The 27,947-nt window shown below is 42.0% G+C and overlaps 1 protein-coding gene across 1 annotated transcript; it reads right to left on the bottom strand.

Moving 5' to 3' along the window:
- Positions 1-7: 7 nt before the first annotated feature.
- Positions 8-27,947, bottom strand: mgat3b (beta-1,4-mannosyl-glycoprotein 4-beta-N-acetylglucosaminyltransferase b). The gene is made up of 3 exons (XM_048200837.1): positions 27,429-27,947; positions 9,002-9,356; positions 8-7,052 (listed from the first exon to the last, which is right to left on the bottom strand). The coding sequence occupies exons 2-3, from the start codon at positions 9,353-9,355 to the stop codon at positions 5,619-5,621; spliced, it is 1,788 nt and encodes a 595-aa protein (XP_048056794.1). The 5' UTR covers position 9,356; positions 27,429-27,947; the 3' UTR covers positions 8-5,618.

Here is a 27,947-nt window from a genome sequence, read left to right as displayed (position 1 = left end):
CAAAAACTGGTTTTCAAATTAATTTATTATAGTTTTTGTCATAGAATTTGTTATTTTTATTCAAGGTTAACATATAGCCATTCATATACACAAAACAAAAAGGATTGTATAAACTCATTTCATGTACACACTCCTTCTTACCAGTGCAGAAGAGAACTATTCTCTTCTTTTCACACACTTTCACTCTTTCCTCACTGATACGTCGTTCATCTGACTATAGGGTTCAATCAGAGAAATGATTCCATCAGTAAACCAGCATGAGACACTCTCCCACACGGATCTGGTGGAGAGGGACAGATCAGTGGACATGATTGGCGGAGAGAGAGAGAGAAGAGTGGATGTGATTGGAGGAGAGTGATCCCACCGCAGCACGTATAATGTCAGATCACAGGAGAGATAAAACTGGATTGATTAGCGGAACAAAAACCCATACAGTGCATCAATAATAGTGACAAACATGATAGACTGATCTTTATGTTATATGAGTATCTTATACAAGATTACACATCAAGTGACAAATATTAACTTCACCAGAAAATATAAAGAAAGAAAAAACCCTTTAATATATTAAAGCAGAACACACTGAATAAGTTACACTTTCGAAATTATAAAATGCAGTGCAGATATGAACAGTTTGGAGAGTACAGCTCTCACACAAAAGGGCTCAATCATGAATATGCTTTAATATTTCATTTTCAGGTGTTCGGTGTGTGTGTCCATATGTCACCTCATGATTTACGTCAGAATTTCTTTTGATCTGTGATGAAGCACAGACGAGCACCTGCTCCATTCCATTATAAAGCCTGTCCTGTGTTTTATATAAACATTTTTCCATTCATCCGTTTATCACAGAACAAACAGCATGTGAGCTGCGAGCAAAGCTCCCTGAAGCATGAGACGACACCGTTCACAGGTGATTCACAAGACAAAAGCAAGATAATGACCCAAAACAAACTCTACGCCAGTATGCAAACGAACTGCGCAGGCGTTCTTCGGCGATTCTCTTTCCTCTACAGTTTGAAGAGCATCTTATCGAGGTTAGAATTCACTACACGACTTTTGTCCAGATTTGAATGCTGCCTTCAAGTGCTATCGGAAATGTTTTCACTTTCCACTTCTGAAGTTGTGATGACAAGCTCATCGAGTGCTTTGTTGTCGGAAAGAAGGATGGCAGGTTTATTCTTGCCTATTTATTGGGAAAATCTTATTATGGCCAAATGATATTTAGCGTCCCATTCATTGACAACCATATAAACCTTATTCACCGCGCTATCTAGATAGCTTGCTGACTGTTTTCGTGGTGTATAAAACATATGCTTCAATTGATTATTCATATATGTAATAAATAAACTTTAACGACAAGGAGAAAAAAATTATAAAAACTAATAAAGAATAGCAATCGTTCTAAACTCCGCAATGTTTAAAGTTTATGGCCTGCATATCTCAGAAACTTGGGTATCAAAATGATCCCCAAGCTTCCCAATGGAAAATACGACTTGAGAGGGTGTCCGATTTTTAACTAGGAAACTTGTATTTATGATAATTCCAATAGCACGTGAAGGCAGCAGTAGTCTGGAGCTGTTGACACTAGTTCAGATTTAGAGCTAGAATTTACTAAAAAGGGCAAATTATAGCCCCTCCTCTCTGGGTGTAATGGGCGAAGCTTGCCATCCAGCTCCACCTCTCTGCATGATATGGGTGGAACTTGACCCTGAGCTCCTCCTCTATGGGTGTAATAGGTGGAGCTTGATGTCCAGCTCCACATCTCTGGGTATAATGGGTGGAGCTTGACCCCGAGCTTCACATCTCTGGGTGTAATGGGTGGAGCTTGACCCCGAGCTTCACATCTCTGGGTATAATGGGTGGAGCTTGACCCCGAGCTTCACATTTCTGGGTGTAATGGGTGGAGCTTGACCACGAGCTTCACATCTCTGGGTATAATGGGTGGAGCTTGACCCCGAGCTTCACATTTCTGGGTGTAATGGGTGGAGCTTGACCCCGAGCTCCACCTCTCTGGGTGTAATGGGTGGAGCTTGATGTTCAGCTCCTTTTCTCTGCACGATATGGGTGGAGCTTGATGTTCAGCTCCTCCTCTCTAGGTATAATGAAGGAGTTTGACCCAGAGCTCCACCTCTCGGGGTATAATGGGTGGAGCTTGACCTCGAGCTCCACCTTTCTGGGTGTAATAGGTGGAGCTTGACGGCCAGCTCCTTCTCTCTGCACGATACGGGTGGAGCTTGATGTTCAGCTCCTCCTCTCTAGGTATAATGAAGGAACTTGACCCAGAGCTCCACCTCCCGGGGTATAATGGGTGGAGCATGACCCCGAGCTCCACCTCTCTGGGTGTAATGGGTGGAGCTTGACGTTCAGCTCCTTTTCTCTGCACGATATGGGTGGAGCTTGATGTTCAGCTCCTCCTCTCTAGGTATAATGAAGGAGCTTGACCCAGAGCTCCACCTCTCGGGGTATAATGGGTGGAGCATGACCCCGAGCTCCACCTCTCTGGGTGTAATGGGTGGAGCTTGATGTTCAGCTCCTTTTCTCTGCACGATATGGGTGGAGCTTAATTTTCAGCTCCTCCTCTCTAGGTATAATGAAGGAGCTTGACCCCGAGCTCCACCTTTCTGGGTGTAATGGGTGGAGCTTGACGGCTAGCTCCTTCTCTCTGCACGATACGGGTGGAGCTTGATGTTCAGCTCCTCCTCTCTGGGTATAATGGGTGGAGCTTGAAGGTCCAGCCACACCGTTTCCTTAAACCTACCACATCCAATTAAACATTTGAAGGAATCTCTTTCACCTACTTGAGGTTCAGTGGCATTTGCATACTAGCGTAAAGTGTTTCTAGCCAAGAAAGTTAATGGCAGACTTCATGTTTAAGATGAATAATATGGGGTGAATGGACAGGATGGAGGGATGACATGGAAGAGAGAGACATTTCAGTCTTTCATACAGAGTCAGAGAAGAACTTGCAGCATCTCTCTCGTCTGACAGATCGACCTTCCCTTTTGTACACAGAAACAGGATAGTAATAAATTAGATAAATAAATGTAAACAGCAACAACATTTACAACAGCAAACAACACAAAACAAAAATGACAGTAAGTCCAAAACAGTGAATGTTTGTTAACTGAGAGAGAGAGGTCATCTAAAGCGGTTCCTGATCTACAGCCAAATGCCTCAAAACAGTCCTTCATTTGATTCAAATGAGCAAAACAATCATTAAACTCAAGACGAAATCCCCCAGAGCATCTTACGCAAGTTCAAACCAAAGTAAATCAAATGTCCTTCTGAACTAAATGTGGCACGGTGGTCGTCGACCGACAGATAAGAGACCCGGCAGATGTGAACTCAGCCCTTGTGTCTCAGATTCTCCAGATATGAATTTCATGAGGTCATTCATAAGGCCATTAATAAAGATATTCCTGCTCACGTAAGCTGCTTGATATACAGATTTAGGTAGAATGAAACAGTCTGCTCATAAACGCTTGTGTTTCAGGATAAGAATCTGATGCAATTGCATCAAAAGTCACTGGAATAAAGGTCAATATTCCACATGTATTCCCATGTGGAAACCACACAGATTTGGAGACATCCGTGCCGAGAGGTCTGCAGCTCACACAGGCTCCTCTCAAGCACATTTACTGCGAGCATAAAGGCTGAATTCCCATTTGACGACAGACGAGGGGTCACGGCCACACTGAAGCATCCGAGATCGTTATAAACACATGTGGACGGAGATTGAGCACCTGTCTCTGCTGAGATCCGTTATGTCTTCGGGACATCTAACGCTCTTTCTATCTTTAGGCTGTTTATAATGTGCCGCTGTTGTGCACTGCTGCAGGAATGGCAGACAGAAGTCATTTGTTAGTTCATGACCCTTGACTACTGGTGATATTTATTTCACTGTGAAGGTTTGGTGGCAGTACTTTAACCCGCGCCAAGATAGTTCCTATATCTGAAGACCTGTTTTTAGCAATGCATGTCTGACATAGAGATAATGTTCTTCGGAAATGATTCCCTCTTCTACTTTAATCGTATGTCTAGAGGAGTTTGTTTATGGCTGACCATTCTGGAGCCTAAAGTGAACATGACACGACATTCACTTCCCATTTCACTTGTGTAATATATTTTTTTGCAATGAGGCATTCTGTGAGGATAAATGTAGGTTGGGACTTCATTTTCTTTATAATGTGTCTCTAAAGAGGGATTGACGTCAGCTATATTTCTTCAGAATAATGACAATGAGTCATTCGCAATAGGAGCAGCGACATGAATCAAGAGAGTCAACGTTACTACATGTTGACTTTAACAACCCCAGAAGACAAAGTCAGTGAATTATCCTAGAACGTTCCCTGTCAAATCTTCAGATCTCTGGTGCTGCCGTGTGAATGTAATTCCCCACAGATCTCTAATGTGATCAGATGGCTTCACTGCTCTGAGAACAGGGTATTTCCGGCACAGGATTTCATAAGAAACTGTTCCTGTTCTAACTTGAAATTAAAACACGAGAGCCAAGACCACCAAACGCTACATGGCTCTGTTCCAAAACACAGTGAGCTGCATTGCTGATTCCAGTTAAGTATGAAGCATGTTGTTAAGCTAACAATTCTTAAAAAGCATAAAAATATACATTGGATTGAACCGTTTATTTTCAATGCTTTTCGGTATTGAACGCTGCATGCCAACGTCTTCGTCCACCATCGTGGCTAGATTTTTTTCACGTAGCTTGTTGCAATGCACTCTCAGATCAGGCCTTCTCTAGAAAGGGTAAATTAGAATTCCAGAGGAACATATCTTAGAAGGCATCATATGATTTGGAACAACCTTGGTGTCAAAGACACACCTATGATGCCTTAAAATGCCTACGTAGGCAGTTCACTAGCTTGGAACAGAGCCTGTGTCTTATTTTATCTGGCGTCTTCCCATTTTTGTGCACAATATCGCAGACTAATTATCTGCTTTTTCTTTGAAAACAGCTCGTTTTCCAGCTTTAGGATGTTTTCCGCAAGGATTTCTAAAACAGGAAGCTCGTTTTTGTTCTGTCAGAGTGAACCTCTCCCTCTCTTGCTCGGCTAAATCTCACATATCAGCTCCATCAGAAGAGCTCAAACAAAGCTCTGTTTCTCTGTAATGGTCTCTTTCTCTCTCTCTCTCTCTCTCGTCTACAAACTCATTCAGAACAGCTCACAATGATACACAAAGTTTTTTTTCTGGCCGAGGAAAACGACGTTTTGAGTTCAGAGGAATTTACAAGCTGTCAACAAACCCAAAAAAATTTGGCATTTGTGCAATGAGTTCTTTTTTTTTATTCTTAAGTGCAAGCAAGAAAGTCTGTGCACCAATGAAATTCACTCACACACACATTCGCTCTCTCTCTCTCACACACAGTCATGTACAGTGAATACAGGAGGCGCAGAGTCTCTCACAGAACCTTCATGTAAACATTGACCAAAACAGAAAGGTTTGCTTGTTCTCTGCAAGGCCTGTGTTCACATGAAGCGTTCAGCCATTGGACGGTGTTGGGTGAGGCCGAGTGGTCTTGACCAATGGGAGAGAGAGGAAAGAGAGGAACAGGACGGCGGTCTCTTCTCTCCCAAGCATTTGGTCCGCATTCCGCTCTACGCGCCTCCTGGTTTGGACTGCATGGCATAAGGGTTCTCCAACAAGTAGCGGTAGTGATCGTAATTATCCAACATGTATTTGGGGGCATACATATGTTCCTTAGGGTCCGAGGGCGGGTACTCCTGCACAGAGCCGTCAAACCAGCCCCCCGTTCGGATCAGCTCCCGGATGTAGTTGAGGTCCCGTTTGTCCTCGTAGTCGCCCCAGCGAGGAAAGTCCCCGTTCTGGGCCGAAATGAGTTTAAAGTGAATTCCCTCTGGCGTGAAACACCAGGAGCAGTGCCAGCCTGCGAAATGGAATGGACTTCCAATTGACCACTGCACCAAGATGTGGCCGGTGTCGTTCTCGTACTTCCGGAATCCCGGCATGGTGTAGTACTCCCGCCGCCTAAGCCGAATCCCATCGTTGTCGTAGACGTCCCTCAGCATTCCGACGGTGCACCCAGACACCACCTCGAGGGAGCCCAGCTGCTTCCAGAAAAATCCATATAGGGATTTCCGCATGTGGATGGCAAAAGGCTCCGTCCAGCCATCGAAAAGCTTAAGGAAAAGGACTCCTTCCTGAGCTGGAATTTCATCAGCATCGTTGATGAGAAAAACATCATCGGACCGCACGCCCGCAATCCGAGCCATGCCGTCACGGGTCAGGAACGTGCGCAGGTAGTCGTCGGCGATCCATCCGTCCTGTCGGCCGCCATCTGGGAAATGGTCCAGGAAGACATAGAGGATCTTGTGCCGCACGTAATTGTACGTTCCGTTGAGTAGCAGATTCAGGAATCTCAGCGGGCGTCTTTCCCCGTATGCTGTGAAGTTGGACTCGCACACGAGGAAGAGATCCACGGCCTGGATGAGCTCGCGGAAGCGCACATGCAACAGGTCAAACTCGTGGTTCACATTAATGGCGTTTATGACGCGTCGGGGCGTCTCACGTGGCGTCAGTCTCTCTTTCGTGGGCAGATTGGAGTGGTAGACCATGGTGGGCACGCCACAATAAGGACCGTGCCAGCCCGGCCGACAGACGCACTTCACCAGCCGCTTGCCACGCTTTGGCTTCCCTCGAGCAGCACCGGACTCTTCCACTGATTTTGCTAGAGTCTTTGACTCATCAGGCTTCTGCAATATTCTCCGCTGGCCCATTCCAGCAATACTGGGTCTCGCTTTCAATGTCTCATCTTTCGTCGGTGCCATCTCCGTCCCCTGACGGAAGCACAGAGCACCCGCTTTGGTGCGGACGAAATAAGGGGTACGGTCATCCCGAAGGACATGTGTGCGGCGGTGCAGGTCGCCCAGGGATTCCAGCGGGTCTGGAGTCGATCCGTGACGCGGCTGAAGCTTGTTCACCGCAACTCTGACAGCAGCGTCTCTCTGTGGGTCGGGCTTGTGGTTGGTTGGACTGCTGGGCTGCCAGGCGACCAAACCTCCCTTATGAACCTGATTAATGGAGAACATACACCATGAGAAGACTCAAAGACAGCAGAATCTGGACAAAGTTTCATCGACTCTTAGGACTGAAAGATTATGACAGAATCATGTGATTACAGTGGGGCGTGTACTAGTTTGTTGCACTGAATCCACAATGTTCTACACCGCAAGCAGGTGGCACAGCATCAAGAACATCCAAAATAACTCCACTTTTATGTTCATGTGCCACCACAAACAGAAGTAGAACTGAAACTTGCTCCTTGTGAACAACTGTTTTGAAAAAGTCTATTCTAACGCTGTAATCTGCATGTTTCACAATTAATCGCGGGAGTAGTAATCATAATCTTGAATATTTATTAGATTAACTATGCAGCCCCATTGATTGTTTAAATGGCTGAACCACTATAATTATTTTTTATATTACACTATGCATGCATCATTATTCTCTTGAACATTTTGGCTCAATTTTATTGTCTGTAGACATCTATGAGTTGATCTCCCCTGCTGAAAAATCCAGCAAAAACCAGCATGGATTCTATGGTGGTCCATGCTGGTTATGGGTGGTGCAGTGCTAGTTAATGCTGATCTAGGCTGGTTTTTGCATGTATAGTGCTGGTCTTGCTGATGGACCAGCATATTCATGGCTGTTTTCAAGCAAAAGTGAGCTGGTTAAGCTGGTTCACCAGTATGGGGTTGCGGGGTTGAGTGTGAGTAGGCCAGTTGTCTGTATGCAAGCAGTGTTTGGGGACAAGCATTGATTTTAACACATTAATGATGTAAATGAAAAACAATATAAAGGTTAAAACACATGATTATAACTTTGTCATTTATTTTGCTCCCTCTGCTGGAAGTAGAACTGAAAATTTTAATTGCTTTTAGTTATGATTACATTATTAATCAATGTCACTGGTAAAACATTTCAAAGCATCAAAGGAATCGCCTCCTGTTTTGAGAGATCTGTACACAAATCAGTTAAAAAGCGCTTGTGTACATTGCAAAACAAAAACATTTTGAGACACGAAAACCAAGAAAAATGCCTAATAAAAGCATAATCATAAGCAGTTTGTTCAATAACAGGGGTTATGAGAAGAGCTATTTCAATGGGACAGTTAATAACTTGATAATGACAGTTAACAACTAAAGGGAACACTGATCCCCATAATGGTGACTTCAAAAACATTTGTACCAAATAAATAAAGCCAAACCGCTTTGTAATAAATGAAAATGATAAAGCTGTTTTTGGAGTTGTTTATTCATCCTCTAGTGAGATATTGATTTTATTTGCAGTTGATTTCATCTAAGGCTTTATGAGTGTATGTCAGTTGTTGTTGTTGTGTTTCTGCACATCTCTTCTCTTTTTTTCTGTTCTTGTTGTTCCTCTTATTTTCAGTGATTCTGTTTGTTAACCGTAGGTGTTCGTCAGTCGTCACTAATGCTGAAACATCACTTATGAAGTGCATCTATTTTATTTCACCAACTGCAACATTGTTTCAGTGTTACTTTTACTCTCTATAGATGAAAACTGAGCAGTGTTTGTTTAACAATGAGGATTTTACTGAGTACCAGTAAACATGTAGCCAGCAACATGCATTTTTCCTTATTAAATAATTTACGTAAGTTAATTTGGAAAATTGTTAACAACAAACACACACTAAGAAACGTGACCTGTAACACGTACACAAGTTTTGTTGTCATGCCAGCACCCAAAACACAACATTTGCAGGTCCTCCATCATCCCAAGCTGGTCCCAGCGTGCAAAACATACCTTATACTGGTGACCAGCAATTCTGGATTTTTCAGCAGGGTCACTGTGATGCTTTCACATCATTGATCTGATTATTTGAGCGCCAGACATGTCAACTTATGACTCAACCAATCAAAAGAGTTTGGGCCGGGACTATCTGTCTGACTGACCAATGACAGACAGGGGAGTGTTTGGTGCAGAACAGTCTCGGTACCTCTGTAGTGCCTGAGCTCCGGCGCTGCAGATCTTCAGGTCTCTTCCACGGCCGTGGTGCTTCAGGTTCTTGTCCGGTGTCGAGCTCCAGACCACCTCCTCCAGCCCGAGGCTTGCCTTCCGACAGGCTGTGGACCAGCGGAGGTCCTTCCTCCGGGGACGCGCTTGACAACGGGGTGGTGCCCTCCTTCCAGAAGAAACCAGTGACCATGATGAAGGATTTGATGTTAGGGTAGGGTGCAGACAGCTCCCTCAGCAGGGACACGTAGTGGAGAGCCTTGTAGTAATGCAGGAAGGAAATAACACACAGTCCCACCGTGCAAATCAAGAAAACCCTGTGCCGTCTCATTTTCATCCTGAGAAACAGGAGAGAAAGAAACTTTTAGACAGACTCTTAGTGATTTGGAACTGCTGAAGTGTGTCATTTTTGTTCTCAAGCTTCATTTTACAGTATTTCTCTATTTTTAATACTCTCCTGCAGAAATCTCTTTCACTGCATGCTGTTACCTTACCCGTGTGTGAAGGAAATAACGGACAAATATATTCGGGAATTATATGCATGTGAAAACATAGACAATTTTTGTGAAGAACTCTGATATCAGAACACCTCCTGAGACGCTGCATAAATATAAGCGTGTATTTTGTGGCATTCCCCTCACAGTATGTGTTTGTAATTTAAGGTGCTCAGTGATCACGATTAGATGGACAGATTTCTCTCCAGCCTTTCAGAGCAGCTGAAGAACAGAAGCTCCTCAGTGTGTCTGACCTTCCAGATCATCAGTGATAGTAACAAAACACCCCATGAGAACGTTCACCGCAATTGTTCCCATCGCTGTTGTGAGTTTAAGAGTTTGTTTGGCGTTCATCTAACAGGGAACGTTCTCATAACATTGTGCAGAACGTGAGACATTTCTCTCTCCACTGCTCAATTTTGTGTCGCGTTCTGAAATGCATCAGAGTTTGTGCATGTGAAGTACGTTCATTGGGACTGCATTGAACAAGCATCTGTGTTTTTGTGTCCTATGAAACTCCCGTCAGGCCACTTACATGACTGCAAAGCAAATTTCCTAGATGCGTAAGCAGTGAGTGGATTAGAGACATGACATACAGGAAGAGGCTGAATCAGCTGTTAAATAACCAGCTGAGTTAATGAGTGATGTGATTGGACGATCAGGTCTTCTGACGCAGGAAACACTCAAATGACATCACACGCAGCGGGCGGCACTGCGGGGTTCGCAAGACACAAATAAACCGGTGCATTATTGTGGGAAGACGAGAGGAATAAACAGAACAACAATCGGCAGCCAAATTGGATTTAACACAATCGAACTCCTACACACATTCACTGTGTGACTTTTCTCGCTTCACAGCGTTTCAAACGGTAACAACTCAATTGGGCCTGGTTTTTAATTCTGCGGCGGGTTCTGGTAGATTCGGGTCATCATCACCCCACACACTTGCGTTATATAGAGAGAAACTACATGAAACAGAATTCAGGGGTCTTCACATGCATTTTTAAAAGTTGAACTATTTTTAACTTGTAATGGTCGTCAGCTTCTGTGTCATTGGCTGTGTAACACATGGAAATGATCTGATTAGCTAGTTCATGTTTGTTTTTATCAAGCTCTGTTTAATCCAGATTTTCATAGTATGCAAAATATAAAATAACACTCTAAACCACAACATCCACCCAACCCGTTTACTCGCTCAACCACAGCATTTGTAAAGAATCATATAAATAATAATGTTAATCTTATTCATTATTACTAATTATATATATATATATATATATATATATATATATATATATATATATATATATATATATATACAAATTGTTTAGAATATCTGGTTAGTTCATTCTTGTAAATGCCTATAGAAGGTCTTTGGCTAAATGATGCCATTTTATAAAGATTTGACACAACAGTGTGTGGGACGTTAAAGACAAAACTTCTACAGTCACATGACCAACTTGATCACAGCAGATCCGCTGAGTCACATCTGAGACCTTAGAGAGCATGCACACACACACACACACACACACACACACACACACACACACACACACACACACGCAGTGTGTCTCTTGTGTGGAGTAAATCAGCTCATGTCTGTCTGCGTCTCTCTCTGATACAACTTTGATTTTTCCACGAGAGGAAACAACAGGCTGCGGTCACGTCAGGACACTTGCTGCACTCGCCTGTAAAGTCTCAATTAAAAATCAAAATGGACAATTCTTGTTTTTTATGCAATATTGCAGCATTTATTCTAAATGATTTATCAGTGCACATCATTATTGTGTTAAATTCATGTTTCTGGTAATCTTGAATCAGAATATCTTCCTCTTGCAGCATCTCTGATGATGAGGGCAGAGCAACCTGTCACTCACATGAGATCAACCAATAGCAAACCACAACCATCCAATCAAAATCAAGCCCCGCCCTACATTTGTTCTTGTTTGAGAAGCGTTTCACCGGGATATACGGCACAATAGAGAAGAAAAGACTTCAGTTTCATGTCGACTTTAAGACACTGTGTTAGTCTCTTATTACACACACACACACACACACACACACACACACACACACACACACACACACACACACACACACACATACAGTACATAAATAAACGCAAGCATTTCCTGACCTCCAGATGAGGTCCTTTCAATGTTTTAACATGGAGCTCATTACGGAGAAACAAACCCTCAGGGATGTTTGTCAGTTTAGTTCACTTCTGTGAACACATCTGTTCCCAAACTACAGTTAATACACACACACACACACACACACACACACACACACACACACACACACACACGTTGGGTTTCCATGTTTTATGGGGACTTTCCATCAACATAATGATACTGTACAAAACCTACCCATCACAGAAAACTTTCACACACACATACACTGTGTGCAGAATTATTAGGCAAGTTGATTTTCAGATCATATTTTTTTTCCAAGCACATTTTACCAATTCCAATCCACATCAATCTTAATAACTCCTATTAATATTGTTTTTAATCATTTATAAGTAATATAAAATTGTTCATGAAGGCTGGAAATGAAAAATGCCTTATATGCCAGTCTGAATGTTGTGGTCTGGTTGCAGAAGAGCATACAATACAGACCCTTTCATGGACATGATCAGAAATCATCTGCTCAGATGTAAACGCACACACAGACACTCAAGAGCTCCACAAACCACACTGACATTATCAGCACAGTTCCTGTGAGAAACGCAGGTGTTACTGGCTCATAAACGCAGCTAAAGCACTGTGATCTTTGAAGACCCCCAAAAAAAAAATTTCTCCCAAAAAATTTATGTTGAACACATGCTAAATGCATGTTGAAAAACAGAACAGGTAAGAAAATCTGTTTTTCAAATTTAAAATATATTCTGATTAAACCCTCGAATGCCAAAATATATATGAACATATAATTCAAGAGAAAGGAAAACACAGTCAATCTTAAAATATTAAAAACATTTTCGTATATTCTTAAAAATAGACTTACATTGAAAATGCATTTAAATAAATGGCCAAAAATATATGCAAAAATATATGTTGGTAAACTATACAGGACTGATCACTGACGCTCTGATGTTTCTGCAACAAATGAAAATGAAAACACCATCTACTCATATAAATGTGTGATTCAGTACAGAAATATGAACACACACACACAATCATGCACACACACACACTTGCGGCAGATAAAACCCTGTGGGAAAAGAGGAATGTGTGTTGTGCAAGATAAGACTCAACTCTCATAATCTTCATGTTCAGACTCTAGCATGATCATAAACATTCAGCAAAAACGCACAAAACCAAAACCAGAGACAAAGCCATTATCAGACATGTCTTGATTCTTGATCAAAGTGTATTTTATGAAGGATGAATCACAAGAATCTTCTCAGCCCAAAAACAAAAGAAAAAAAAAGGAACATTTTGTTTTGCACTGCAAGATTATTTCCATGACAATTAAGTACAATTTACACTCAAACTCTTCCATAATGCAAAAAAAAAAAAAATTCTCAAAATGCATCTACATTCTGAGCAACACAAATGAAACATGATCTCTCGTGAAGTGTCTGCGCTTTCATTTCCTGTCATGAGAGATTGTTTAAGACGCCAAACACATCCACACTTATTTTGTACTTCCTGTTTATTAAACGGGCTGCGTTCAAAATGTCTTCCATACAAAAGTTGCTTGTCAGTGTGTGTGTGTGTGTGTGTGTGTTCTCAGTGTATTCATACGTGCATCCGTGTTCAGGTCATCTCAGCGGACGTGTGGGTCAGAAAGCAGCGGCGCTGGACACATTCCCAAAAGGGATCTGTTACCAAGCACCGAGCTAATCGACGGATAAAACTCCATGAATTTTGGATAAGAGAAGAGAATTCCTCAGAGACAAGCGAAAGGGACAACAACCCTCCACACACACACACACACACACACATGCTGTCAAACAGCAGCTAATCATCACTGAACACGAGCGCAGCGGGACACTGACACAGCTGAGAATCAAACACCTGTTTCTGCACTTACTTATAGTCGGTGTGTGTGAAGCTTTGTCCAGAAAACAACAGAAGCCTGAAGCTGAAGAGTCTGTTAGTGAGCTGAAATCACACAGGAAATCAGAAGAGAAATGCTGCCCTTTTTAATAATAATCAGCCGCAAGTCACACAGAAGGCAAATAAACAACTAATACAATACAGCTCCTGTGTGTGACCACAAACACACACATACAAATCAGCTAGTGAGGGAGGGTTAGCTTTAAACTCAAGAACAGCCAGCATGTCACTAAGATTGTGTGTGTGTGTGTGTGTGAAGGAGAGCTGCAAAATTTGCAAACTATGATTTTGCATTTTCTGAACAGTGAGAATGTGATGCAAAACTCACCAGCATGATGCTATTCTGCTCTGTGGTTGCTATACTGTTCTGAGTGGTATTGCTGTAAGTGTTGCACTATGGTTGCTAGGGTGTTCTGGGTGGTTGCTAGAGTGTTGATATGCAGTTGCTAGTGTCCTAAGAGATATTAAGTGTTGCACTTTGGATGCTAGGGTGTTCCGGGAGTTGGTATGCGGTTGCTAAGGTGTTGTTGATGGTTAAGCGTTGTGCTGTGCTTTTGAGGGTGTTGCTATGGTGTCCTGAGCGGTAATGAGCATTGCACTGTGGTTGTTAGGGTGTTCTGGGTGGTCACTAGGGTGTTGCTATGTTGTTTTTATTGTGTTCTGAGTATTAAGTATTGCACTGTGGTTGGTAAGGTGTTTTGGGAGTTGCTATGCAGTTGCTAAGATGTTCGTTGCGCTGTGCTTTCGAGGGTGTTGCTATGGTGTTCTGAGCGGTAATGAGCATTGCACTGTGGTTGGTAGGGTGTTTTGGGAGTTGCTAGGGAGTTGCTATGTGGTTGCTAAGGTGTTGTTTATGGTTAAGTGTTGCGCTGTGCTTTCAAGGGTGTTGCGCTGTGGTTGTAAGTGTGTTCTGGGTGGTTACTAGGGTGTTGCTATGGAATTTCTATGGTGTTGTTTATGGTTAAGTGTTGTGCTGTGCTTTCGAGGGTGTTGCTATGGTGTTCTGAGTGGTAATGAGCATTGCACTGTGGTTGGTAGGGTGTTTTGGGAGTTGCTAGGGAGTTGCTATGTGGTTGCTAAGGTGTTGTTTATGGTTAAGTGTTGCGCTGTGCTTTCAAGGGTGTTGGGCTGTGGTTGTAACGGTGTTCTGGGTGGTTACTAGGGTGTTGCTATGCTGTTTTTATTGCGTTCTGAGTGGTATTAAGTGTTGCACTGTGGTTGGCAGGTTGTTTCAGGTGTTGCTAGGGCATTGCTATGTTGTTATTTATGGTGTTTATGGTTAAGTGTTGCGCTGAGCTTTCTAGGGTGTTGCTATGTGGTTGTTATAGTGTTCTGAGTGGCATAAAGTGTTTCAATGTGGTTGCTAGGGCATCCCAGGTGTTGCTATAGCAACGCTATGGTGGTTTATGGTTAAGTGTTGTGCTGTGCTTTCAAGGGTGTTGCTATGTGGTTGTTATGGTGTTCTGATTGGAATTAAGTATTGCACTATGGTTGGTAGGGTGTTCCGGGTGTTGCTATGGAATTACTATGGTGTTGTTTATGGTTAAGCGTTGTGCTGTGCTTTCGAGGGTGTTGCTATGGTGTTCTGAGCGGTAATAAGCATTGCACTGTGGTTGGTAGGGTGTTTTGGGAGTTGCTAGGGAGTTGCTATGTGGTTGCTAAGGTGTTGTTTATGGTTAAGTGTTGCGCTGTGCTTTCAAGGGTGTTGGGCTGTGGTTGTAAGTGTGTTCTGGGTGGTTACTAGGGTGTTGCTATGGAATTTCTATGGTGTTGTTTATGGTTAAGTGTTGTGCTGTGCTTTCGAGGGTGTTGCTATGGTGTTCTGAGTGGTAATGAGCATTGCACTGTGGTTGGTAGGGTGTTTTGGGAGTTGCTAGGGAGTTGCTATGTGGTTGCTAAGGTGTTGTTTATGGTTAAGTGTTGCGCTGTGCTTTCAAGGGTGTTGGGCTGTGGTTGTAACGGTGTTCTGGGTGGTTACTAGGGTGTTGCTATGCTGTTTTTATTGCGTTCTGAGTGGTATTAAGTGTTGCACTGTGGTTGGCAGGTTGTTTCAGGTGTTGCTAGGGCATTGCTATGTTGTTATTTATGGTGTTTATGGTTAAGTGTTGCGCTGAGCTTTCTAGGGTGTTGCTATGTGGTTGTTATAGTGTTCTGAGTGGCATAAAGTGTTTCACTGTGGTTGCTAGGGCATCCCAGGTGTTGCTATAGCAACGCTATGGTGGTTTATGGTTAAGTGTTGTGCTGTGCTTTCAAGGGTGTTGCTATGTGGTTGTTATGGTGTTCTGATTGGAATTAAGTATTGCACTATGGTTGGTAGGGTGTTCCGGGTGTTGCTATGGAATTACTATGGTGTTGTTTATGGTTAAGCGTTGTGCTGTGCTTTCGAGGGTGTTGCTATGGTGTTCTGAGCGGTAATAAGCATTGCACTGTGGTTGGTAGGGTGTTTTGGGAGTTGCTAGGGAGTTGCTATGTGGTTGCTAAGGTGTTGTTTATGGTTAAGTGTTGCGCTGTGCTTTCAAGGGTGTTGGGCTGTGGTTGTAAGTGTGTTCTGGGTGGTTACTAGGGTGTTGCTATGGAATTTCTATGGTGTTGTTTATGGTTAAGTGTTGTGCTGTGCTTTCGAGGGTGTTGCTATGGTGTTCTGAGTGGTAATGAGCATTGCACTGTGGTTGGTAGGGTGTTTTGGGAGTTGCTAGGGAGTTGCTATGTGGTTGCTAAGGTGTTGTTTATGGTTAAGTGTTGCGCTGTGCTTTCAAGGGTGTTGGGCTGTGGTTGTAACGGTGTTCTGGGTGGTTACTAGGGTGTTGCTATGCTGTTTTTATTGCGTTCTGAGTGGTATTAAGTGTTGCACTGTGGTTGGCAGGTTGTTTCAGGTGTTGCTAGGGCATTGCTATGTTGTTATTTATGGTGTTTATGGTTAAGTGTTGCGCTGAGCTTTCTAGGGTGTTGCTATGTGGTTGTTATAGTGTTCTGAGTGGCATAAAGTGTTTCACTGTGGTTGCTAGGGCATCCCAGGTGTTGCTATAGCAACGCTATGGTGGTTTATGGTTAAGTGTTGTGCTGTGCTTTCAAGGGTGTTGCTATGTGGTTGTTATGGTGTTCTGATTGGAATTAAGTATTGCACTATGGTTGGTAGGGTGTTCCGGGTGTTGCTATGGAATTACTATGGTGTTGTTTATGGTTAAGCGTTGTGCTGTGCTTTCGAGGGTGTTGCTTTGGTGTTCTGAGTGGTAATGAGCATTGCACTGTGGTTGGCAGGGTGTTTCAGGTGTTGCTAGGGCATTGCTATGTTGTTATTTATGGTGTTTATGGTTAAGTGTTGCACTGAGCTTTCTAGGGTGTTGCTATGTGGTTGTTATAGTGTTCTGAGTGGCATAAAGTGTTTCACTGTGGTTGCTAGGGCATCCCAGGTGTTGCTATAGCAACGCTATGGTGGTTTATGGTTAAGTGTTGTGCTGTGCTTTCAAGGGTGTTGCTATGTGGTTGTTATAGTGTTCTGATTGGAATTAAGTATTGCACTATGGTTGGTAGGGTGTTCCGGGTGTTGCTATGGAATTACTATGGTGTTGTTTATGGTTAAGCGTTGTGCTGTGCTTTTGAGGGTGTTGCTATGGTGTTCTGAGTGGTAATGAGCATTGCACTGTGGTTGGTAGGGTGTTTTGGGTGTTGCTAAGGCATTGATATGCAGGTGCTATGGTGCTGTTTATGGTTAAGTGTTGCACTGTGGATGTTGCTATGGTGTTCTGAGTGATAATTAGTGTTGCACTGTGGTTGTTAGGGTGTTCTAGGTGGTTACTAGGGTGTTGCTATGTTGTTTTTATAGTGTTCTGAGTGGTATTAAGTGTTGCTCTGTGGTTGGTAGGTTTCTGGTCCAGCAGCTGAAAATGCTGCATCTGATCACTTGGTAAAGTAGCAGCACACTCTCCTCATCACCACAGATGATCTGAGGAATCAGTCATGCATGACTAACAGCACTAATAATACAGAATGTGAGTTTGTGTGTGTGTGTGATCTCCAGACAGTGACCCGCATGAGTGTGTGAAGCGTGTGAATGTCTCAGTCAGTAGGTCCGGCAGTGCCAACATTGAACTGGCACACTGAACTGCTCCAGTCTCCCGCTGCGTCACGTATGTCACCATGGAAACATACGTCACACGTCATGTGTCACCAAAAGTGTGGCAGAGCCAAACTCAGTCTTGAACAATGTGTGTGTGTGCGTGTGTGAGAGAGAGTGAGCGCCTGTCTGTCTGCCGGTACAATAGAGCTCATTCTCTAGCCGCTCAATATCTGCCCAATCCACAAAAAACACTCCTTCTGTCCGAATGTGGGCGACGAGCCGCTCCAGCACTTCACCCCGTTCTACAGCCGCACACCCGCTCACTGCTTCTGCTGGCCAAAGAAGTGCTCAAAATATATATTTTGTATAAATAAAATTAATGAGACAATATTATGCTCTTTTACACAGTCTTGATGTTGTTTTTTGGCACTACTAGAACAGGTTTTCCTGCTTGAATGTTGATTATTTTCCTCATATTCTCCATTGTTGCAGCTCCTCTCTTCCCAGTCTGTCAGTAACGCTCTGTTTAGTTCCTGTCTCTATGAAGCCCCTCCTTCTGAAAAGCACAATGTGCTCTGATTTGACGGCTGGAGCAGTGTGTTATGACTGGTCATTTTTACAAATGTATAAATTAGTGGGTGTTTCATTGGCAGTTTTATAAAATAAACTCTTTCAGACACACTTTCACACTCTCACTAGTTTCATTTGTCCAGCGGTGGACAGACGGATCACTGAGACTCTCACATCTGGTATGTTGTGTTTTGTTTGATAATATTTGAAATAAAATGACCAACTCTTTCACTGACAGTCTTAAACACATCGAATTAAATACTCAAAACTTCACACATGTTGCATAATTGGACAAAATTGCTTGACTGGAAATAATGCACTAAAAATATTGATGTTTACCTTGATTTTGCCTTTTCTATAAACATCACGCCTCATATTTCATCTTCACTGACTCTCTGTAAAATACTAACTCTTAACATTTGATAAGAACTTGTTAGGAATAAAAACCACTCTGACTGACCAAAGCTGCATTAGAAATGGGCTGGAGTGAGGATAAGCAGGTTTTGGACACACACATAAACACACCCGATATCTGTAGGACACACCCTGAACCTCCTGTGAGTTCATGAAATATTTAAAGATTATCTGAACTTTAAACAAGTTTGCATCATTAGCGATGTTCACTAAGTCACTAGTACTCAAACAGCATTAAGTGATCAGAACAGAAGCATCATTTTCAGCTGCTGGTCTGGGCTAGAAAACAGCTGAAAAAAATCCAACAGATGCATATTGAAAAACCCACATTCACAAACCAGAAGAGCACAGAGACGCTTTTCATACCAGACAGGAAGAAAACACATACAAACCACACTGATGAATGTAGCGTCGTTTTCATCAGTTAGTTTAATCATCTAGTGCACACTATAACACAGCTGAACGTTCTCCAGCACAACGGCTCATGTTCCTCTGCAGGAATAAAAACAATCACTTCTGGGTGGTTTCTAGGGTGTTGCTATGCAGTTTATATAGTGTTCTGAGTGGTAATAAGTGTTGCACTGTGGTTGCTAAGGAACTGATATCAAAGTCCCTTTAAGACAAGTCATTTCACTCGGCGGCCATCTTTGAAACGCCTCTCGGGCATCCATCCATGGGGAAACATCAAATTCTCCAAAGCTGTTTGCCAAGCTTTCGATTAAATTTCATATTTGAAATCACCAATGAATTCTAACAACAACTGTCTCAATTTTTTTTCCAAACGCTCGAATCATGACAAAAAAAACTGTATTTTTCAGGCTGGATCAAGCTATTGCACATGCGCAGTCCTAAATGCGCGTCTCTTGTGCCTCATTTCGGAGGCGCGCGTCTGACTGTTTCTATAGAAACCAGTGCTTCTAACGGTCACTGCAGTGACACGATGACTTTACCAGTCGGCGATTGGCTCTTATTTTGAAGGCGGGACTTATTCCGCCATATTGCGCGTTACACTTTATCTCATTCAAAACAATACAAGTGACATGTCTTTTGTTATTCTATAGTCTTTGCTGATATGCAGTTGCTATAGTGTTCCGAGTGGTATTAAGTGTTGTACTATGGTTGCTAATATATTCTGGGTGGTTTCTAGGGTGTTGCTATGCAGTTGCTATAGTGTTCTGAGTGGTATTAAGTGTTGTACTATGGTTGCTAATATATTCTGGGTGGTTTCTAGGGTGTTGCTATGCAGTTGCTATAGTGTTCTGAGTGGTATTAAGTGTTGCTCTGTGGTTTATAAGATGTTCTGGGTGGTTTCTATGCAGTTCCTATGCAGTTGCTATAGTGTTCTGAGTGGCATTAAGTGTTGCTCTGTGATCACTAGGATGTCCTGGGTGGTTTCTAGGGTGTTGCTATGCAGTTGCTATAGCGTTCTGAGTGGCATTAAGTGTTGCTCTGTGGTCACTAGGATGTCCTGGGTGGTTTCTAGGGTGTTGCTATGCAGTTGCTATAGTGTCCTGAGTGGTATTAAGTGTTGCTCTGTGGTTACTAGGATGTCCTGGGTGGTTTCTAGGGTGTTGCTATGCAGTTGCTACAGTGTTCTGAGTGGTATTAAGTGTTGCTCTGTGGTTTCTAGGGCATTGCTATGCAGCTGCTAGTGTTCTGAGTGGTATTAAGTGTTGCTCTGTGGTTACTAGGATGTCCTGGGTGGTTTCTAGGGTGTTGCTATGCAGTTGCTACAGTGTTCTGAGTGGTATTAAGTGTTGCTCTGTGGTTTCTAGCATGTTCTGGGTGGTTTCTAGGATGTTGCTATGCAGTTGCTACAGTGTTCTGAGTGGTATTTAGTCTTGCTCTGTGGTTACTAGGATGTCCTGGGTGGTTTCTAGGGTGTTGCTATGCAGTTGCTATAGTGTTCTGAGTGGTATTAAGTGTTGCTCTGTGGTTTATAGGATGTTCTGGGTGGTTTCTATGCAGTTGCTATAGTGTTCTGAGTGGCATTAAGTGTTGCTCTGTGGTCACTAGGATGTCCTGGGTGGTTTCTAGGGTGTTGCTATGCAGTTGCTATAGTGTCCTGAGTGGTATTAAGTGTTGCTCTGTGGTTACTAGGATGTCCTGGGTGGTTTCTAGGGTGTTGCTATGCAGTTGCTATAGTGTCCTGAGTGGTATTAAGTGTTGCTCTGTGGTTACTAGGATGTCCTGGGTGGTTTCTAGGGTGTTGCTATGCAGTTGCTACAGTGTTCTGAGTGGTATTAAGTATTGCTCAGTGGTTCCTACTTCTGAAAGGAATCATCTCATGTTCCACTGCAGGAATCAAACAGCCACATTCACAGAACTGACGCTTCCTTCCCATGAACACTGGAGCCGAGACGACAACAATCATCACATCAAGAGCGCTGCTCTTGTGCAGCACAAAACACACACATCAGGTGTATTGAGCTTGATGTGTCTATTAATCACAGATAAACACACTCTCTGATTATAGTCCCGCTGTCTGACTACAGCAGTTTGTTTGTGTGTCTCATTTAAGTTTTACTCTGGTGAGCGTCAGGCAGTTTTAATCACCACCACATGTTTATACAGATCATCTACCATCAGTCGCTCTAAACCTGAGCAGGAGGAACACAATGAAGCAACACGTGATTAAAGCATTGCTTCTCTTCTTTGTGTGTCTGGGGTTTTCTCTTAACCAGTCACAAGTGTGATAACTGGCAGAAAACTTTGAGTTCTATTCCTGTCATGTTACACCAGCTCCACCCACAGTCACATCTGATTGGCTCGACATGTTCAAAATATGTTTATATTTGCTGTGATTGGCTCTCAAACACACTTTCCACCACTCCAGATGGACAAGAGTGTGTTTAGTATAAACGAATCTGTTATGATTATGATTAAGAAGATATCAGGCTTTGAGACAGGAAGCTGTCAGCAGAGAGGAGGAAGTGCACAGCTTGAGGAGTGTGTGTGTTTGTTTGTTTCTATAGGTGGAGATCCCCCCGCTGACGGGAAGCGAAGTGGGACGTTCCATCAGGCGTCGGCTCCGCACACACTCAGAGGTCAAAAACAGGTCAGCACCATTTTGGCTGCAGTAGGTGTGTTCGGGACACAGCTGTAAGGCGACACCGACGCACAAAAACACTCACACGCCTGACGCACTGGATACGTGTGAGAAACACACACCGTCCCAAAACACTGGGACGACTACTTCCAAACATGTAGTTTGTCTCTAATATGACAATAAAAATCATTCTATACCAAAAGCCTTTGTTTATCTTTGACATTTTCTCTCTGAATTGTTTTTCATACATTTATGTAATTAAAATGATCAGAAGCATTTTACCACAATGTATTTTACACTTTAGTTTGCATTTGTGTTGGAATAAATAGAATTTTAAAAAAAAATGCACTTATTAACTTAATTTTACTTAACTAAGTGAAGTGGATTTTACTCAATTCCATGTGTGAAATTTAATTTGTTAATAATTTATTAGTAGTAGTACATGTGTGAAATTTACTTCTGTGTCAAACTGAGTCAAATTAAGGGTAATTTCATATCAAGTATGAAGTGTTTTTAAGCCAGTCATAATTTAGTCTTTCATGCTCACTTTCCACGCTTCTCTCAGCTCACTTCAGCAGGCGTTCGGTTCTTCGTGACGTCTACATCGGCCAGCTGAACTCTTCACATGTACAATGAGTAACAGCATTTTGTTGCGTGCACACGAGCAGCGGCTTTGCTGTCGGTAAAGCAATATCAAAGTTCATATTGCGTAACTTGCATGTTGTACCCAATTACTTTGTCTATTTACACTCTGTCAAAGGAAACTGTTCCAAATGAATCCAGATATGCTTAAAGGCCGTTTACACGACACCGTTTTCAACTAAAATCTAGTGCTGTCAAATCGATTAATTGTGATTAATCGCATCTAACATAATAGTTATATTTACAAACTTTTATGTTCGATGCGATTAATCGATTTGACAGCAAACTAAAAATGTAAAACTTTTTATGCAGTTTGGCCCTTCATTTACACACCAATGGCGTTATGGGGCCTGAAAACACAAACAAGTGCAAGTTTTTGAAAACGATACCGTTATTGTATCTGTGTAAACTACAAAAACGCAAATTTGTGAAAACGTGACATTATGCACATTACATATTCAGTCTATAGGCGCGTAGTGTTTCTATACCATGTTCTTTACAAAGTGACATCGCCATCTACTGGCCTGAGCAGAATACAGCGTTTTTAGTCATTTTTACCTGATCCTTGTGTATGGCGATCATTTTGACAACATTGTAGTCAAAAAAATGCAAAGGAAAAACGTTTTGTTTTTAGTTCATCGTTGTCGTGTAAACGTACCTTTAGAGTAGTGATGTTTAACTCCTGCATTTGAGTAAACGATTCATAACTTTCAAAACAGCATCTAATCCTCCTTCCTCCTCGTTGACTCACAGTGACATTATGAGGAAGTTTGCAGTTAACCTTTTTGAGCACAAATCTGAGCTTAAATGGTTGTAATTCATGATTTTTTTCCTAAGGCAAGCACATTTTTCAATGGAACAAATGGCAGAAGCGTGACTTAGCATCTATTTCACGCTGAGCACTTGCCGTTTTTTCAGGACGCCGAGAGTTGAAAAATGTTCAGCTTTGAGTAAAACGCAACGCTCATCACTGTTACTTTTTACCCAGCCATCCAATCACAGTGGAAGAGGGGCGGGGATAAATACCACATCGACCAACCGAAACATCCTGCTTGTACAATGGCAACAGACGACAACATGCAGACAAACAAAAATGCTTTGGAGGACACACAAACCTAAGTGTTGAGTTCTGAATGTTACAGTGTGTTTTCATAGAACGTGAGCTCATAAGATCAGGGAAAGTTTGAATTCTCAAGCAAAACTGATCATCTCAACCACTCACACAATAATCAAGTGACAATCATCCGTGTTTGTTCATGTGCTTTAAACACGAGCATTATGAGCCAATGACACCCGACGTCCTTCAGTCTCAGTTCTCATTCATTATCTGTTCATTCAGTCTTTCTACAGGCGCCCAGACTTCCGTCATTTAAACTCTTCAAGGATTCTGTGATCAAACAAACATCCAAATGTTGATTTCATCAGGTTGTTGTGATGTCTGTTCTCTTAGACACCATATGAGCTGATGATGACATGAGACTCAACATCTGCTCACCGTGTGTTTACACACACACACACACACACACACACACACACACACACACACACACACACACATTTCACATGTCATTGTTTTGATCTGGCGCTGTAGGTCAGTCACCTGTGAGCTGAAACTCAATCCACATCATTACCTAGAAAACGACCAAGCAGAACCAGAATGGAGAATAAAGCCAACCAGTTTTTCTGGCCTTCTCCTGAACTAACAAAACCTGTCGAGGACACGTACGACCCAAAATCAAAAGAAAGTAATATTATATTATATGAAGACCATTTTAGGACCATTAAGCTTATTTGTGTTTTATGGCATTTCCATGACACGCATGCAAATTTCCCCCAACTCATTACAGCAATGCAAACAAAAGACTTCATTTTAATATTTGAACAATCTTATTTATATTGTAAAGCCCATAGTCTTATTCTAGTAAAGTATGCTGATTTCAATTTTTAAAACACTAAGAAAGTTAAACTAATGATAATCAACATTGAGAATCAAAAACTCAAAATTAAAATTTGCCACAATCCAAAGCATGTTATTGGTGCCAAAAATAACCTTCATTTTCTTTATACAAAATATAATTTCTTATTTTTTAAGGGATACTTCTGAGTCAGACATGTTCTTATCGTATTTAGGCATCTGATATTACGTTTCCACACAGATCTGGAGTCAAACCACATCAGAATCTGGATTATAACTGACAGAGGCATGTGCAGTATAACCAACAAGCTTCAATTACATATTTAAATTAAACGTTCCTATCATATTTAGGCATCTGAAATTATGTTTCCACACAGATCTGGAGTCAAACCATATCAGAATCTGGATTATAACTGACAGAGGCATGTGCAGTATAACCAACAAGCTTCAATTACATATTTAAATTAAAAGTTCCTATCATATTTAGGCATCTGAAATTATGTTTCCACACAGATCTGGAGTCAAACCACATCAGAATCTGGATTATAGCTGACAGAGGCCCGTGTGGTTTCACTAACACAATGCTACAATTACGTATTTAAATTACAAGTTCCTATCATATTTAGGCATCTGAAATTATGTTTCCACACAGATCTGGAGTCAAACCATATCAGAATCTGGATTATAGCTGACAGAGGCCCGTGTGGTTTCACTAACACAATGCTACAATTACGTATTTAAATTAAAAGTTCCTATCATATTTAGGCATCTGAAATTATGTTTCCACATAGATCTGGAGTCAAACCACATCAGAATCTGGATTGTAGCTGACAGAGGCCCGTGTGGTTTCACTAACACAATGCTACAATTACGTATTTAAATTACAAGTTCCTATCATATTTAGGCATCTGAAATTATGTTTCCACACAGATCTGGAGTCAAACCATATCAGAATCTGGATTATAACTGACAGAGGCATGTGCAGTATAACCAACAAGCTTCAATTACATATTTAAATTAAAAGTTCCTATCATATTTAGGCATCTGATATTACATTTCCACACAGATATGGAGTCAAACCCCATCAGAATCTGGATTGTAGCTGACAGAGGCCCGTGTGGTTTCACTAACACATTGCTACAATTACGTATTTAAATTACAAGTTCCTATCATATTTTGGCATCTGGAATTATGTTTCCATGCAGATCTGGAGTCAAACTGCATCAAAACCTAGAATGTAGCTGACAGAAACTGGTGTGGTTTCACTAACACAATGCTTCAATTACATACTCAAATGACAAGTTCCTATCATATTTAAGCATCTGAAATTATCTGGTGTCAAACCGCATCAGAACCTGGATTGTAGCTGAAAGAGGCCGGTGTGGTTTCACTTACACAAAGCTTTAATAACATATTTAAATTACAAATTCATGTCATATCTATGCATCTGAAATTATGTTTCCACACAGATCTGGAGTCAAACCATATCAGAATCTGGATTGTAGCTGACAGAGGCCGGTGTGGTTTCACTAACACAATGCTTCAATTTCATATTTAAATTACAAATTCCTATCATATTTAGAAATCTGAAATTATGTTTCCACACAGATCTGGAGTCAAACTGCATCAAAACCTAGAATGTAGCTGACAGAAACTGGTGTGGTTTCACTAACACAAAGCTTTAATAACATTTAAATTACAAATTCCTGTCATATCTATGCATCTGAAATGATGTTTCCACACAGATCTGAAGCCAAACCACATCAGAATCTGGATTGTAGCTGACAGAGGCCTGTATGCTTTCACTTACACAATGCTTCAGTTTCATATTTAAATAACATGTTCTTATCATATTTAGCCATATGCAATTACATTTCCATGCAGATCTGGAGTCAAACCGCATCAGAATCTGGATTGTAGCTGACAGAGGCCGGTGTGGTTTCACTAACACAATGCTTCAATTTCATATTTAAATTACAAATTCCTATCATATTTAGAAATCTGAAATTATGTTTCCACACAGATCTGGAGTCAAACTGCATCAAACCTAGAATGTAGCTGACAGAAACTGGTGTGGTTTCACTAACACAAAGCTTTAATAACATATTTAAATTACAAGTTCCTATCATATTTTGGCATCTGGAATTATGTTTCCATGCAGATCTGGAGTCAAACTGCATCAAAACCTAGAATGTAGCAGACGGAAACTGGTGTGGTTTCACTAACACAATGCTTCAATTACATATTCAAATGACAAGTTCCTATCATATTTTGGCATCTGAAATGATCTGGTGTCAAACCACATCAGAACCTGGATTGTAGCTGAAAGAGGCCGGTGTGGTTTCACTAACACAATGCTTCAATTTCATATTTAAATTACAAATTCCTATCATATTTAGAAATCTGAAATTATGTTTCCACACAGATCTGGAGTCAAACTGCATCAAAACCTAGAATGTAGCTGACAGAAACTGGTGTGGTTTCACTAACACAAAGCTTTAATAACATATTTAAATTACAAATCCCTGTCATATCTAGGCATCTGAAATTATGTTTCCACACAGATCTGGAGTCAAACTGCATCAAAACCTAGAATGTAGCTGACAGAAACTGGTGTGGTTACACTAACACAAAGCTTTAATAACATATTTAAATTACAAATCCCTGTCATATCTAGGCATCTGAAATTATGTTTCCACACAGATCTGAAGCCAAACCACATCAGAATCTGGATTGTAGCTGACAGAGGCCTGTATGCTTTCACTTACACAGTGCTTCAGTTTCATATTTAAATAACATGTTCTTATCATATTTAGCCATATGCAATTACATTTCCATGCAGATCTGGAGTCAAACCGCATCAGAATCTGGATTGTAGCTGAAAGAGGCCTGTGCGGTTTCACCAACACAATTCTTCGATTATATATTTAATTCACACGTCACTATAGAGAAACAAAAGCAAGTTTATATTTGGGTTTGACAACATAATCTGCTCGTTCTGGGACACAAGATAACATCAGATCAGACCGGAAAGCAAATCAACATCAGGAATATTAATAGCAGCGAGTGTTATGAGGACCTTAATGAGACGCCAGTGATTTCGGCTGTTTTTGGTTTTGCTTTCTGACCGAACAGATGCTGCTCCCCATCCACCCGACCTGTCTGTCTGTCTCTGTGTGTATGTGTGTGTGGATGTCTGTCTCACCCATCGCCTGACGCTCCTCTAGATGTTCATTGCGGATGGAGGCGCTGCGGTCGGTCAGGGTGGAGGTGAATGCGGGCGCACGGAGGCTTTTGTTCGCATCGGAGCGGTCGGATCTCGCGTTCAGGGCGGATGATGCTTCAGTGACGCTCGGGCGGTGATGCGGGCGGATCGCGCTCCTGTCGAGCGTCCGTGTGTAAATCCATGCTGGAGCAGAAGAAAGAGAAAATCACTCTCGATGTGTCGTCGCGTTCACGGCTCGAGTCCCGCTTGATCTCCGTTAACTGGAGCGCTGAGCCCGTGCGCGCTGCTTCTCTTTCGGTCTGTTTTCTGCTCAAATGACGCTCTTCCGCCCAGCAGTGATCGGTGTGTCCGTCGGTACCGGGGGCGCAGAGACCCGCAGCTCCGCCCTCCGGACCACCGACACAAACACAAACACACACCGAGTGCGACAACCAGCGGATCACACCGACACTTCAGCATCCTCTCACGAGCTCTTCATCCTCCGCACATTATTCTTCA

The sequence above is a fragment of the Megalobrama amblycephala genome, linkage group LG8, assembly GCF_018812025.1.
Source record: "Megalobrama amblycephala isolate DHTTF-2021 linkage group LG8, ASM1881202v1, whole genome shotgun sequence".
NCBI lineage: Eukaryota > Metazoa > Chordata > Actinopteri > Cypriniformes > Xenocyprididae > Megalobrama > Megalobrama amblycephala.
This window is presented reverse-complemented; position numbering and strand designations above follow the sequence as displayed.